The sequence below is a fragment of the Spermophilus citellus genome, assembly GCF_964194105.1.
Source record: "Spermophilus citellus genome assembly, chromosome: 8".
NCBI lineage: Eukaryota > Metazoa > Chordata > Mammalia > Rodentia > Sciuridae > Spermophilus > Spermophilus citellus.
Window position 1 is genome coordinate 148,462,533 of NC_138189.1, and position 16,484 is coordinate 148,479,016.

The 16,484-nt window shown below is 47.0% G+C and overlaps 1 protein-coding gene across 1 annotated transcript; it reads left to right on the forward strand.

The window, feature by feature from the left end:
* The first annotated feature begins 12,939 nt into the window (after positions 1-12,939).
* On the forward strand, positions 12,940-13,445 carry LOC308654557 (large ribosomal subunit protein P1-like). Its single transcript, XM_081304155.1, has one exon. It carries the CDS (start codon positions 13,054-13,056, stop codon positions 13,396-13,398), a length of 345 nt encoding a protein of 114 aa, XP_081160281.1. The 5' UTR covers positions 12,940-13,053; the 3' UTR covers positions 13,399-13,445.
* The last annotated feature ends 3,039 nt before the right edge of the window (positions 13,446-16,484 follow it).

The following is a 16,484-nucleotide window of genomic DNA, read 5'->3' on the forward strand; positions in this document are numbered from 1 at the left end:
TGTGTGTGTGTGTGTGTCTTTTTGAGCTGGAGTCTTGCTATATCACGCAGGCTGGTCTCAACCTCCTGGTCTCTAGCCATCCTCCAGCATCAGCCTCCAGACTTGCTGGGCCGACAGGCACACACCACTGTTTTGTTTATGAGTGAGAAGGTGAGGTTACTTCCACTGCAGCAGCAGCAACAGCATGAACCAAAAGACCCCCCCCCCAAAAAAAAAAAAAAAAAAAAAACTTCAGGAGCTCCCTAATTCCTGGGTCCCAAAGAGCAAAGCCAGTTCCTTCCCTTTCTTTCTCCTTTCTCTTAGTCAATAAATCACATCCCTGGAGAAATCTCTGATATTTCTGGATTTAATAAATGTACAGAGGAGTAGGAGGAGGGCTTTACAGACAGGAGGAAGGACAGCAAAGGCATGCTTGCAGCTAGGAAGATCCTCTGGGAGAGCCCAGTGAGTGCCAGGAGAGGGGATGATTAAAAAGACATGTTCAGAAACCTCTGGAACCATGCACAGGGAACAAATAGGGTGCTGGGAGAAAGAGGTGGGAATATGTACCTGTGTGAATTTTGAAACATGCAAATGTACTATCTTGCCACAGTCTGGCTGGGCACAAAATCACGAGCCACCACACACCTTGTAGATTCAAACAGCAATTCTTTATTCCCGAACTCACACCAGCCCTCTACAAACAGGTTCTGGGGAAATTCACGTTCTGCTGCCAAATTCACGTACTCCACCACGTTCTAATCAGCAGGATACGCCCTATTCCCGGCAGGGTACACCTTAAACCTGGAACCGCCCTAAACCCAAGGAGCTGGATACTCCCTAAAACCTGATCCGCCCTAATCCAGTAGGATCCACCCTGGTCCTTGAGCAGGGTCACTTTTCTCAAACACACATGCAATGTCACAGCGAATGTCCAAGGCAAGTCCATTTCCACGAGTCCTTCCTCTAAGCAACATGGGGTACGCTGGAAAGGAAATTGTCGTACCTACTTGGCTAATGGCTCTCAGCACTATCTATTCTAAAGAGAAATGAAATCGTTTAAAACATATATTAAGCTCCCAATTTGGAAGGCCTAAATGCTAAGGAATGAAGACATTTTCTTTTGGACAGCACTGACCTGATTAAAGCAGCACTTGAGAAAGGAGAGTTGAGCTAGTTTATAATCCTAGCGCCTGGGGAGGCTGAGGCAGGAGGATTGCAGGTTGGAGGTTAGCCTGGACAAGTTAGCAAGACACCACCCCTCAACAATTTAGCGAGACCCAGTCTTCTGATGAAGAGTAAAAGACCTAGAGATGTATCTCAGCGGTAGAGCACCCTGGGTTCCATGCCCAGGGATGTCTGGCCTCGGGGGACAGAACACAGGAGGTGGGAAGGCTGGAGTTTTAATAGATACGTTGAAAACAGAGGCTCAGGCTTGGACCTGCAGCCCTGGCTAGCGATGTGCAACCAGTGGCCTCTGCAGAGTGTCCCCTGTTGCTGTGGCTCTAAGATGTGGGTAATAGGGGCTGGGGTTGTGGCTCAGTGGTAGAGCGCTGGCCGCACACTGAGAGGCCCTGGGTTCAATCCTCAGCACCACATAAATAAATAAAATAAAGATATTGTGTTCAACTAAGATGTGGGTAATGGTGAGGCTGTGGATGCGGTGAGGGCCTGGCGAGCTCTTGGCGCCCTCCACGCAGGTGTGTCTGACACTCACCCTGATGGCTGCTCTGCCTCTTGGCTTCCCTTCCAACATGGTCGGGTGCAGAGTGCTAATCTTGCTGTCGGTTTTCATTTCTTTTTCACCCAAAGGACCCTTTATGAGTCATGTCACCCATCTGCTTCAATGACCATCTTCCCAGAATCCCACAATAAGTCCCAAAGGCTGCGGGATCAGAATCCCCCCTTGTTGCTGCCCAGCCTCATCCCTCCTCCCCACCTTCGGCAGCATGGCCGCCCTGGCCCTGGCCCCAGAGAAACCTCGGTCCTTTAAATGCAGTCCTGAGGGGGATCCTGCCCATCCTTTCTGCCATGATTCTCATCTCAGAATTCCCCAACAGCAACTTCATTCCAAAAACTTTTAGTATCACATTGCGATTTTAAATCCTGCCCAACCAATGTGTAAAATGCCCTCTGCCACTGAGAAATGAACAGGGTGGAAGAGGACTCTGAAGTCCTTAGTGAACCACCTATTATGCTGGAGTGCTGTTAAAGAGGTCTTGATAGACCCAACCTGATCTTTTATTAAAATTGGGAGCCATCTTGCCACAAAGCCATGAAAAGCTAATTTCGGCTTTACTATATAAATTACTGCAAATTCTGAACCTGCTTGGAATGCCTGCCCGTGCCTTGAACTCACCCATGCCTGGCTCTCTGACCAGATAGCAGCCCTCTCTGAAACTTTAGTGACACCTCATAAATCTTGGCCTTCCCTGACCAGACAACGACCCTCTCTGAGGCTCTAATGGTCCTCATAAATTCTGATGTTGGGGCCAGCAAAAAAAAAAAAAAAAAAAAATGTAAACTACCATTAGTGTGATGCTTGTCAGAGTTCTGTTATCTGTAACCCCCCTTTTGTGTAACTTTCTGGGCTATAAAGCTGGGCTATAGGAAAGGTGGGGTTGCTGTCTTGTTCCCGCCATTTTGGGAGGGAAAGGCAGCCTGGCCGGTTGAAATAATAAGCTTGCTTTACTTTGATTTTAATTGGAGTCAGTGGTCTTTTCTTGCATCCTGGTCTAACAGTCTCCCCCCGCGTGGGAACACAGAGGGTAGAACAAACAAAGGAGAATACAACATCCTTGGGCATAGTCGGGATTTTCCAGTTCAAAATGCTTTTTATTTAACCCCTGTGGGTGGAGAGTATAGTTTGGTTCTTAACCAAAAGAGTTGGGACCTATTAAATAAGAGTGTGGTTCTGGAGGTCACAGGCAGGTTTGGGTTACCGGTTCTGCCACTCTCTGAGTGTCAGGATGGCCTCAGGCCTGAGCCTAAGCTACTCCATTTTAAAACTCCAGGATGAAACCTGCAGTCTCACCAGGCACCCCTACGGAGCCCTCCAGGGTGGCCCTCAGGCATAAACAAGTCACTTGTCCCCACCCTGACAAGCTCAGAGTGAAGTCTCTGTTGTGTTTTCCTCTCCCCAATAAGGGGGAAAGGCAAGAAAATCAGGGTGGGGACCACCAGACCAGATGCTTTAACCCCAGGGCAAATGACGTCACTGAGAAATCTGGTGGCAGCTGATAGGGACTGAAAGGGTGGTCCGAAGCCCCCAAATTTAGTTTAAATGATGGAGCAGATGAACAGACATTCAGCCAGCCCACACTGATGCACACAAGCCTGAGGGCCTGGTGAGGACCTGGACTGGTATCCAACTCTTCCCATCTGCCTGGTCCTCTGTGTTGTTCTCATGGCTCTCACACTCCACAGCCACATCTTGACCCTGGTGAGAGCCGAAACTTCTCCCTGTGACCCTCTCCTCAGCCAGCCGTCAGCTCCACCCCGGAGAGGTCCGCCTTGGTTCCTGACCTGATCACTGCGGTCTGAGCGAGTGGGCATCTGCTGGACGCAGAGCCCAAGGCTGAGACTTCAGATGTGGCACTTGAGCTGTTATGCTCGAATCCGGGACCCCCCAAAGACCACCAGAGACCAAGACCAAGCAGCAAAGAGGTGTTTATTGTGAGCTAGCTCAGTCCTCTGGTCCTCCGCGCGCACACAGCAACTGGTGACGCTGAGAGGCCCCGAGCCCAGGGTTTGCAGCAGTTTTATACACTCTTTGGGGAAAGCAGGGACTTCACATACATCATAGCATCTCTTAGCAAATCATCACACACCGAGGGAAAATCAAACAACAACTCTAAAACATGATCAGCACAGTCACTGGCGGGAACAAGTTGGGTAAGGGTGATTGGTTAGTACAGAAGGGGATGCATTTGAACTGATTGGTTTAAGCCAAGAGGGGTGTTCCTGCTGAACTACTTGGTTTCCCAACACGTTATCAACCACCATAAACTACTGGGAGGGTCATCTGGCATCCCAGGTAGTTCCCTGTCTCATGATGATTGGTGGCTGCTAGGGGGCTGCTATGGATCCCCACCCAGCCTGACTGAGTCAGGGACACCCAGTGCAGCAGATCTCTCCTGTTATTTGTAGATAAACAACTCAGCAGGGTGGGAATGTGCCTAGGAGTGCTCTGTGGGTCTTTCCAAGGACAAGGGCCACGCCCCCTTCCTTGGACAGGCTTTGCTCTGAGGTAGAGGCTGGTTTCTCAGAGCTTAGCCTGCAGAGGGAATGTCTCTGTCCTTAGCCTGTCATGAGTGAGTGTGCCTGCAGTGCTTAGAATTAATCCAGAATTGTTTGCTGTGGATTGATTATGTCTATTGCAGTACCGAGCATTAAGGATTGTTGTTTTCTTGATTAGAACCTATAGAGTGGAATTGCACTGAGTGATTTGAGGGAATAAAGCATTGAAAAGGGCAGAAACCCATGGATATTCTTTATTTCTCCCCTCGACTACATAAGTTGCACATTTTGCCTATTACAACCCTGGGTCCATCCTTAAATGAGTTCCTTAACAACAGCACCTGCTGCAGGGTCACTGTGAGGGGGAATGAGGCCCCCAGGTGAGTGCCTCGCCCCTGGAGTCTGATGGAGTCTGGTGGTGACACTGTCGCTCTCTGTCCTGGTCACCCACTCAGCTTTTCCTTCTCCTGGAAGCTGTTTCCAGAGCACCCCTCTCAACAGCTATCCCCTCCACTTCCTGCTCCCTTTTTGATTATTTTCTGAGCAATTATACATTTCTTTAAAAAAATGTTTTTACATATCCTTTTAGTTGTTGATAAACTTTATTTTATTCATTTATTTCCTGCTGGCTCGGATCCCCCCTGGCCCCCGGGGCTTGGTGCCGGCCCTGGTTTCTTGTTGTGCACGTCAAAGAGGCCAGCTCCCAAGGCCTTGAAAGATTTGTGGTGTCTGTTTTCATATTCAGCCTATAACGGTCATATGGGAACGTTCTGACCTGCTTGGGTCTGATAAGGTTCCTGGTTGAAGGCTTAGTATGAGTCGACAAGGACCACCTGCCCCCCTCCGTCCTTGCTTCCGCCTACCAGTAACTTTCCATTCTGTCTGAAAGAAATATATAAGTATGAGCTGAGATAATAAAGACAGACTCTCCCTGGATGAAGAACCTTGGTGTCCTGTGAAATCTTTTAACCCTGACGTCTCCCGCCGGACTCGGTCCATTTCTGCCGGACGCGGCAGTTTGGAGGTTCCGCCGACCGGAAAGAGGAGGTAAGCGGACAGGGGCTCCCTCCACGGAGAGGGGGGACTGGAAGCCTTCCATAAGCAGAAGGGGTCCTTCCATAAAGTAAAGAGACTGGAAGCCTTCCATTAGAAGAAGGGGTCCTTCCATAAGAAACAGAGACAGAGACCTTCCGTAAGAGAAGGGGGAAAAGTTGCAACTTAAATAAATAAGGAACCATGGGTAACTCAGCAGCAAAAGTTCGTCTGGCCAACGAACTCAGGGAGCTGCTGAACACACAAGGAACAGGAATAAAAACAAAAACTGTAACAGAATTCGTTGAAGTTATTGCCCAGGCATGTCCTTGGTTTCTGACAGGGGGATTTCTTAATAACAATGATTGGGATCAGGTCAGATGTGATTTACAAAGATTGTTGAGGGATCAAGGTCCGGAAAGTATCCCAATCGCCACTTTCTCTTTATGGAGACTGGTTAAAGATGCTTTGTTAATAGATAAAATAAAGATTAAGGAACAGCTTGCAGAATGTGAACAGGTCCTTAACCAGGTCCAGGAAGAGCAAATGGCAGAGTCCTTACCCCTTTCCCATTATTCTTTCACATCTCCTTCTTCATTCTTAGATCCACCCTAGCTGCTCTCAACCCTGCCTTCTCATCTTCCCCCTCCCTAATAGGCCCACAGAAAAGTCTTAACTGACCTTCTCCAGAATATTCACCACGGCTTATTTTAGGATTTTCAACAAAAGAATCTCTACAAAAAAGTTCAATGTGGATAAATTTCCTATTTTCATATTACCCTGTTTTATTTGGCTACTGTCTGAAAAAATCAGCACTCCAGGCACTGGACACTCCCTTACTAGTTTTTCACAAAAATATGTAAACAAGGCCTCTGGCCTTGAGCTGGGCTTCACAGTGCTGAGTACATTTCTAAGATAAGGGAGTTACTAACTGGGCTCCATGGTAACAGCTGGCAGGAGGAGGAACTGGAAAGGGAGATAGAGGAACTAGAGGGTCGAATGAAGAAGTCAAGATTTAAAACACCTACGGCCCCGATCCCTGTTGTGCTCCCTCCTTATAACCCCGATTGGGACGAGGACAACCCCAGAAGGTGGGGGGGGGGGAGAGGTTCAATGGCAGCCTAAGACGGCCCAAACTTTTCCAGTAATTGAAAACCTGGATGCCGATGGACAGCCAGCCAGAGTGCATTTCCTTTAGCCTTTAAAGATATCAAACAACTTAAGGAGGCAATTATAAATTATGGGCCTCATGCTCCCTTTACATTAACCCTCTTTGAGTCTTTCTCAGCTAATCAGTTGGCTCCTAGTGATTGGCAACAACTCTGTAGGGCTGTCTTATCAGGAGGAGATTTTTTGTTATGGAAAAGTGAATATCATGAGAGATGCCGTGAGTTGGCCCAAATTAATCAGAATGCAGGTCATCCACAGAAGAATACAGAAATGTTGACAGGGACTGGGCAATATGCCACCATTGACCAACAGATAAATTTTGACCCAGGCGTTTACGCTCAGATTGCCGCAGCTGCCGTGCATGCCTGGAAGGCCTTACCCGTCTCCAAAACAGAGGCTAAAATTTCAAAAATCTCTCAAGGACCTTCCGAGCCATATTCAGACTTTACAGCCTGCCTAATGCAGGCAGCGGGAAAAATATTCCCAAACCTGGAACAGGCCATGCCTTTGATTAAGCAATTGGTTTATGAAAATGCTAATACCTACTGCCAAAATGCCATAAAGTCCTCACGAGCCAAAAGTGTTGATGATATGATTAGAGCATGCAAGGATATAGATGGGCCCCATATCACTGGTCAAGTTCTGGCCGCGGCCCTTAAGACTGGTTTTCAAAAATCTAACAATCAAGGGGTTAACCTGAGGGAATGCTTTAAATGTGGCAAAAGGGGTCACCTACAAAGAGATTGCCCGGAATTTCAAAACAATCCTGGCGGAGATAAACCTGGACTTTGTCCCCGCTGCCGTAAAGGCAGACACTGGGGTAGTAAATGCCAGTCCAGATGGGACATTGATGGAAACCCCATATCGTCGGGAAACGGGAACAGGGGCCCGCCCCGGGCCCGGAAGCCAGAGTGTACGGGGCGGTACAGAGACAGAACAAGCTGCTACCGCAGTAAGATCTTAGCCAGGCGGGGAAAAATGCAGACAAAATCAAACAAAATGTAATCGGCTAGGAAAACTTGGGGAACTTTTGCCTCCAAAATGAGCAGCGGACTCCATGTTGTTTGCATCACCATGGTAACCATGGGGTGCCTGGCCCGAAGAGCGGCTTCCTGGTCCCACCTTCCACACTTTTGGGGGCTTCCGATTGGTTCTTCCACAGTCACTCAGACAGGACTTCTAGTCCCACCTTCCAGCCACTAACCTGTACTGCTGTGTTTCAGATTTCTACTGGAGCTGCTCAGAGCCTGTATTTTTTTAAAAAAAAATGCCTACCTGTAAATGCTAACGAAAGATTTCTTTTTCAGACAAAATTTAATTCCACAGCTTTCTATGTTACAGTCCTAAATTTAAGCTAGTTCCAAGTTAAATAACCTGACTTTTCTCTGTAGTTGTGTTACTAAATAATGTTCTATTGATGAGAGATATCAAATATGCTTCTTTATATTTTACTTTTAATTTTGGAAGTTATGAGGATGCATTTGCTTGCCACAGGAACAAGCCGGCAAAGTTCCTGTGATGACCAAAAAATCCTTATTCTAATTGCTAACTATAAAAATAAAAATGTATACTCAAGGATCTTATTTCAGTACATCAAGTGACGTCACATAGAAGAGTGCACTCCTAGTTAAAAATAAATTAAAATGGATCCAAATATTTTAAGACCACGTGGTTACATAAAGTTAATACAATTATAAGTTAAGTTCTTATTCTTAAATATATATTTTTTAGATATTTAAATAACCTATATTTGTTAATCTATAAATTAATTAGCACATGCCTAATTGATTAGTTAATATATATTTGCCTAATTGTTTTTCTTCAACAGGAAACCCATAATTTATGTTTTATATCTACATTTATCAGATACTCTGCCTTTTCAGTTACAGATATTTGAGATAAATGTGTTTACTATAAATTTGCTTTTAAGTGAAAATACAATCAAGTAGTTTCTAATTCTCAAGGTTACTGTTTAAACTTATAAGATGATAAATTATTATAATTATTTCTACAAAATATCTAAGGGTTTTAACTATATTTTCATTGATATTTCTTATCAAAGTATAATAATTTGTTTATAGATTCTAAGGTTTTCAGAAATTGTTCCAAAGTATATTTTTTTTTAAGAAAAAGGTGCTTCAACAAAGAAAAAGCACACATAGATCCTAAAAAGAAGAAAGAAATCATCTTTGGGTAAAACAAGGTCTTTATATTCATTTTCCAAAAAAAAAAAAAAAAAAAAAAAAAAAAAAAATGGGGGATTTTTATATTGGTATCTAAACAGATGATGTAAAAAGTTAGAACAATTAAAAAAGAGATTTATATATACTAAACTGACTATAATTAATTTAAGGGTATTTCAGGTTATTTTCCTAATTTAACTATACTAATGTGAGCAAAAATTTTGTCCATATTTTGACATGATAAACACCTATTAAAATGTAAGTTTATTTCTTTAAAGAAAGATCCTTATTGCCTAATAATTCTTACTGTTTAAGATAAAGATTAAGTTTGGTAAATAAATTCACATTGTTGATTAAACATTAAGTATATTGAACTACTAACTTAAACCCCTGTATGACCTTTTGAGAGGAGGCCCCTCACCCACCTCCCTGTGAAAACCTACTCCAGAAGCCTTGAAGGCACTTAGATTGACAGAGACAGCCTTACAAGAGATACAGGTAACGCAGGTGGACTACTCCCAGTCCTTGTTATTCATTGTTCTGTCGTCAAAACTCACCCCGACTGGAGTGTTTTGGCAAACAGGTCCCATTTATTGGGTCCATCAACCCGCTTCTAACTCTCGGGTGATAACTCCCTTTTATGAACTAGTGATAAATCTGATCTGGAAAGCCAAATATTTGGGTGATGCACTGTTTGGAAAAACTTTTGACATTCTCATTCAGCCTTATACCCAGGATATGATTTTAAAATTACAACAAGAACATAATCTTTGGTGTCTCTTCCTTTGTAATTTCAAAGGTCAAATTGATGATCACTTCCCCCGACATAAACTTCTAGAAGGCCTTAAAAAATGTTCTATTATTTTTCCTAAAATTATTAAAGGGGAACCTATCCCAGGAGCTCAGACTGTTTATACAGACGGAGCTAAGGGGGATTTGCTGTTGTTTTTGATGGATCTCAAGTAATTCGACACCCTGTTCCTAAACTGTCTGCCCAAAGATCAGAAGTTGAGGCTCTAATTATGGCTCTTAAACTTTACAATTCCACCCCACTTAATGTGTATACTGATAGTCTCTATGTTGCCAATTTAGCCTTAGTTATTGAAACAGCCCCCTATATTGGCAGACAATCTACCATCATGGAACAATTACAAACGGTTCAACTCCTTGTTTGGGCTAGACGAGATCCTTTATTCATTGGACATATCCGAGGACATTCAGAGCTTTCTGGGCCTCTGGCGGAAGGCAATGCTAAAGCAAATGCCGCCACTCACAATATGGGACCGCTTTTCGGTCTCCTCCTTATAGTTGCTGTAGGCCCCTGCCTTGTCAAGAGAATGACACAATTTATTAAAGATCAAATTAACATTCTGACTTCTAAGCCAATACAGGTTCATTATCAACGCCTACAAACCAAGGATGATCTTGCTGAAGTTTGTCTCCGACCGATTCGAAGATGATTTTTCTACAATGATCCCTGCTTCATGCCTTCCTCCTTTTACCCCCTTTTCCTTCTTTATTTTTGTTATTCCTCTCCTCTGACTCTATGCCTTGTTGAACCGGAACCAATTAAAAACCCAATAATGACTGGCTGAATAGATACCACTGAACGCCTTGGCAACAATGAGCTGATCTTGTAGTACCCAGAGACGGGCAACTTTCACGCTTACACTGCAACCTAAGACAGGGGAATGGGGCCTCCCCAGAGACGGGTAAGCACTGTAAGGGCAGTGAACGACCTAAGACAGGGGCTACTTGATTCCCTTTGACGTGCAACAAACAAAAGAGGGGGAACTGCTGGCTCGGATCCCCCCTGGCCCCCGGGGCTTGGTGCCGGCCCTGGTTTCTTGTTGTGCACGTCAAAGAGGCCAGCTCCCAAGGCCTTGAAAGATTTGTGGTGTCTGTTTTCATATTCAGCCTATAACGGTCATATGGGAACGTTCTGACCTGCTTGGGTCTGATAAGGTTCCTGGTTGAAGGCTTAGTATGAGTCGACAAGGACCACCTGCCCCCCTCCGTCCTTGCTTCCGCCTACCAGTAACTTTCCATTCTGTCTGAAAGAAATATATAAGTATGAGCTGAGATAATAAAGACAGACTCTCCCTGGATGAAGAACCTTGGTGTCCTGTGAAATCTTTTAACCCTGACGTCTCCCGCCGGACTCGGTCCATTTCTGCCGGACGCGGCAATTTCCATGTGGTGCAGAGAATGGAACACAGTGCCTCTCACATGCTAGGCAAGCACTCTACCTCTGAGCCCCAGCCCCAGCCCCGAGAATCCATTCCTTTTAAGGGCTGAATAATATTCCATTGTCTGCTTATATTGCATTTTGTCCATTTATCTGCAAATATACATTGGGTTGTTTTTCCTTTTGGGCTATTATGGAAGATGCAGCTATGAACAGTAGTATACAAGTAGGTATTCCAGATCTCATTTTAAGTTCTTTGGAGTGAATACCTAGGAGCAAAATTGATGGCTGTGCTCATTACTTCCACCAGCAGTGCACAAAGGGTCTAATTTCTCCATACCCTCATCATTTGGGGGGATGGGGAGTACCAGGGATTGAACTCAGGGGCACTTGACCACTGAGCCACGTCCCCAGCCCTATTTTTTGTATTTTATTTAGAGACAGGGTCTCACTGAGTTGCTTAGTGCCTCACTAAGTTGCTGAGGCTGGCTTTGAACTCTGGATCCTCCTGCCTCAGCCTCTCAAGCCTCTGGGATTACAGGTGTGCACCACCACACCCTGCTAATCATCCTTTTTTATTTCTTGTTTTTGTTTTGTTATTTTATAATAGTGGTTCAAGTGGTTATCAAGTGGTATTTCTTGTGATTTTGATTTGTGTTTCTTAATGACTAACAACATCAAACATTTTCTCATGTGTATGTCTTCTTTGAAGAAATGTCTGTCCAAGTCCTTTGCTCATATTTGTTTGTTTATTTTTTGAGTGGTAAGAGTTCTTTATTCTGGATACCAACACCTCATCAGATATGTAATTTATAATACCTCCTCCTGTCCTGCAGGTTGTCCCAGTCTCCACACAATGTCCTCTGATGCACAGACGTTCAGAGAGTCTTGATGAGGTGCTACTTACCTCTCTTTTTTCTGTTGCCTGGGCTTTTGTTGTCATACTTAAGAAATCATTTGCCGCAGTCTGGCTGGGCACAAATAACCGAGCCGCCAAAAAGCCTTGTAGGTTCAAACAGCAACTCTTTATTCCTGAACTCTCACCGGCACTCTCCCCACACTTCCCCGGAACACACTGCCTCCACTGGGCTCCACGAGCCAGTTCTCTCAAAACCCGGCTAGAACTCAACGGGAACTCCAAAGTAGAGGGCACCCAAGGCAGCAGGATCTGCCCTATTCCCAGCAGGATCTGCCCTAATCCCAGAGCCGCCCTAATCCTGGAGCAGGGTCACCTTTCAACCATTCCCTCTGGCAAAAATGCCAGGCGTCATTCTGACTAAACTGTGGCTCTCAACAATCATTGAGACATCCAAGGTCATGAAGATTTTTCCTAAGTTCTTCTAAGAGTTTTATAGTTTTAGTTCCTACATTTAGGTCTTTGATCCACTTGTTAATTTTTGCAAATAGTTACAGTAAGTATCCAACTTTATTCTTTTTTTTAAAGAGAGAGAGAATTTTTTAATATTTATCTTTTAGTTTTCGGCAGACACAACATCTTTGTTTGTATGTCGTGCTGAGGATTGAACGCGGGCTGCATGCATGCCAGGCGAGCGTGCTACCGCTTGAGCCACATCCCCAGCCCCAACTTTTTTTTTTTCAGAGTAGAAATTAGAAATTTATTAAAGGACAGCAGAAAAGACTTCTCCCGGAGGAAGAAGGGGACCCAAGAGGTGGAATCCCCAACTTCATTCTTTTGCATGTGGACATCAGCTTTTCCAACAGCACTGGTTGAAAGATGGTCCTTTCCCAATGACTGGTCTTAGCACTCTGTCAAAAGCAATTTTCTCTATATTGAAGGTGTACGTACTCCTAGGGGGCTGGGGATGTGGCTCAAGCGGTAGCGCGCTCGCCTGGCATGCATGCGGCCCGGGTTCGATCCTCAGCACCACATACCAACAAAGATGTTGTGTCTGCCGAGAACTAAAAAATAAATATTAAAAATTCTCTCTCTCTCTCTCTCTCCTCTCTCACTCTCTCTTAAAAAAAAAAAAAAAAAAGAAGGTGTACTCCTAGAGGGTCTATCCCATTCATTCATCTACATGACTAGTGAGCGGTATGACAGTGCCACACAGATTCAATTACCATAGCTTCTGAATAAGTTTTGAAATTGGCAAAGTCTTCAACTTTGTTCTTTTTAAAAAATTTGTTGGTGCTTTCCTCAGGTGCCGCCAAGGTGCTCGGTCCTTCCCAGAAGCTAAGGCCGCGTTGGGGTGAGGCCCTCACTTCATCTGGCGACTAGCACCGCGCCCAACAGTCAGCACCATGGCCTCTGTTTCCGAGCTGGCCTGCATCTACTCTGCCCTCATCCTGCACGATGAAGAGATGACCGTCACGGAGGATAAAATCAATGCCCTCATTAAAGCAGCTGGTGTAAATGTTGAACCTTTTTGGCCTGGTTTGTTTGCAAAGGCCCTGGCCAATGTCAACATTGGGAGCCTCATTTGCAATGTAGGGGCTGGTGGGCCTGCTCCAGCAGCTGGTGCAGCACCGGCAGGAGGTCCTGCACCCTCCACAGCAGCTGCCCCAGCTGAGGAGAAGAAAGTGGAAGCAAAGAAAGAAGAATCCGAGGAGTCTGATGATGACATGGGTTTTGGTCTTTTTGACTAAATTCTTTTAACATGTTAAATAATTAAAAAAAAAAAACCTAAAAAAAATTTGTTGGTGCCTTATACACAGTAGTGGGATTCATCGTGTCATATTCTTAATGCATTTAACGTAATTTGATCAGTCTCATTCTGCAGTACCTCCCCTTTCCCTCCCTTCTCTCCCCTCCTAATCTGTTTGCTCTGCCGATTTTCCTTCTGTTGTTGTAATTGCTATTATCTCAATTAGTGCATTATAATGACATATGGTCCATTCTAGTCTATTTATGCATTACACAGCGTTGCAGGCAGGTGTTGGGTGCTTCCCCATGCCCCCCCCTCCCCACTATGACCCCCTGCCTCTACTCTGTTGGTATTGTTGGGAAAAGTATAAACGGCAGCCGTACCCCAGAGAAAAAAACCCAACATGGCGCCTAAGGACCTCTTCTTCCTACCTTCTTCTTCTCTGCAGTGGCGTGAAAAGTTCCCTCCCGTGTGAACTCGGCGCCAATTTCAAATTTCGCTGGCGGGGAACCTTAGCCCCAATAAGAACTAATTCCTGGGCTGCGGAGCTGATATCTGGAAGAACTTGCCAATAAACGGGCGGCCTGCCATTTATCTAAGCCCTACCATCTCCCCCTTAGTTCTATATAAGCACACAGCTTTTTGCAATAAAATTGGAATTCTCCCGGCGAAGTGTCTTTGCGTGGGGAATTCTTTCAGGTATCCCTTCTATTTCCATGAAACTTGGGTCTTGTTCAAGACTGCTTCACCGGTTGTCATTTCTATGAGGCAGACTTCAGTATGTGGTGTGCACAATTGAAAGACAAAGGGGAGGCAGGGAGCTGGTGCCTGCAATCCCAGCAACTCAAAGGCTGAAGCAAGAGGATCTCAAGTTCAAGGCCTGGGCAATTTAGGGAGACCCTGTCTCAAAAAAATAAAAGGGTCAGGGTGCAACCCAGGAGTAGAGCACCGTGTTTTCAACCCCAGTACTCAAAAGAAGGGAAGGGGACTCAAAATTTCTAGTTTCCACGGTCCTCTGCCTCCTGCCGGATCCTGGCCATGTCTGTTGGGCTACCCTGGCTGCCCTGCACTCCTAGGGTTGTAATGCAGCTGCCGCCACACTACGAACAAAGGGACAGGCCGTATGTACTGTCACTGAGGATGTAAGGAAGGCCCTGGGGGCTGTACTGGAGAGCAAGCTGCAGGAGGAGACCCGGATTAGGGTTCTCCTCCGGGCTCTGCTTAACAGCAGTGGCCTCCCTCAGCCTCCCACGTCTCTAAGCTGCTTATTCATTCTTTTATTTTCCACGATCTGCAAAATAGAGATTATGTTGCCTGCCTCACAGGGATACAGTGAGGCTCCAGTGACATAGCATGTGGGAAAGTCCCTAACACTCTGGCAGGACTGCGGATCGTCCATCTCAGCAGAGCCCTGAAGCGCTCTGGTCGGGTCCTTGACACCATTAAGTGGGATTTCCTGGTCATGAAGGTTTCAACCAGGGTTTGTGGTTTCGGCTGACAGCTTCTCAACCCACCGCACTTGGACGCCGGGAGGCGGCGCCGCGTCACAGGTCCCTGGGAAGAGGGAGACGCTCAGGCCTCGGAGGAGACCTGCTCCTCCCTCCCAGCCCAGAGCCAACGTGCGACTGCTCACTCTCCGCCGAGCCTGCCTCGGGCTGGTGAAACCGCGAGGTCGCCGCAGGAGGCCTGTGTAAAGACCCACACCACCCTCCCCCTGGCCGCGGGTTCGCGCAGCAGCGGTGGCCAGGACCCCAGCGAGTCATCCGGCCGCTCCGCAGGATCCACACGCGGTCCCCAGAAGGTGGAGAGAAATCTCTTCATCTCTGCATGTTAATTACGCAGGACAGATGGCCCTGTGATTATTCAACCATATGTAGGTCAAGACTAAATGAATTAATAAGCAACTTAGTTCCCAGCCGCCTCCACGAGCTTACGGGGCGCCTAGGAACCAGCCGTCCCCAGCACCCGGGGAACAGGAGCGGGCAGCGAGGGAGCCTAGATCGCCCTCGGAGGGGGCCAAGGATCCCGTCCAGTTAGGGGCGTCCCGGTCCCGATCACCTGTATGATACCTGGGCGTCGAAATGAGTCAAAAGATGCACATTTTACTTGTCCAGGTGTGAACCACGTAAATGCAGCCCACAGGGTCCCCCCTCCCCTTTCAAAGTTAAAGTTTCCTTAATTGGTCACTTTTGGAGGAAAAAGCAAAGGAAGTAGAGCCCGGCGACAAAAACAAAACCACAGAGAACAGCAACGAAACCCAACCAGAGAGACAGCACAGGCTGAGGGCAAAGGAGGGATGACAAGTTCTGCGCGCGCTCACAGGGTCCCGAAGCCGAGTGGGCGGGCCTGGACCTGAAGAGCCAATCGCAGGAAAAAGGGGACGGTGGCAATTTTGAATGCAAAAGGCAGAGCGTGTGCCAGGGACAGTCATGGGACCAGCGCGACCCGGGACTAAGCAGCGGGAGACTCGCGAGGGTCGCCGCAGAGCCCGGGTGGCGCAGTGCCGCGCGCCCATGGAGAAGCCGCCTGCGCCCTCCCAGAGCCCCCGCCGGCGTCCGCAGAATGGACGTGGAAGCCCCGGGAGCTGAGGCCGGGAGCCCGGTTCTTCCGCCTCGCGCTCCCCACCCTCCACGTGGGCGAGTGGCCCTGAGGGGAGTCGGCGAGGAGCTGCGCCGCGCTGCCCGCCGCTCTCCCTGCGCCTCTCCAGGCTGCGCTCGGAACCACGGCCCTCGGCCTCTCGGTCTCTTCTAGGTGATGAGCTGCTGGCCTCCGACGGGAGGCCTCGTTCGCCCAGCTGCGTCTGGACAGCGGGTCTGTCTGAGCACGGGTGGGTCCCGCCAGTCTCCGGCCCCGGTGGGCGCGCCTGCCCGGGGTGCAGCACTGAAGGCCAAGAGAGGGGCCTGGTTATGCCGGCCTCAAAGCCACCGCCCCAAAGCCCGAGGAGAGCTGCACTGAGACGCCGAACTCCTTGTCTTCAGAGAAAACCAAATGCTTCAAGCCAACATTGTCTTCTCCGTGGTACTTGAGATGCTAAGATCTCTCACTGCAATATATTTCTCTATCTTGTGAACTTCAGGAACTTAAAAA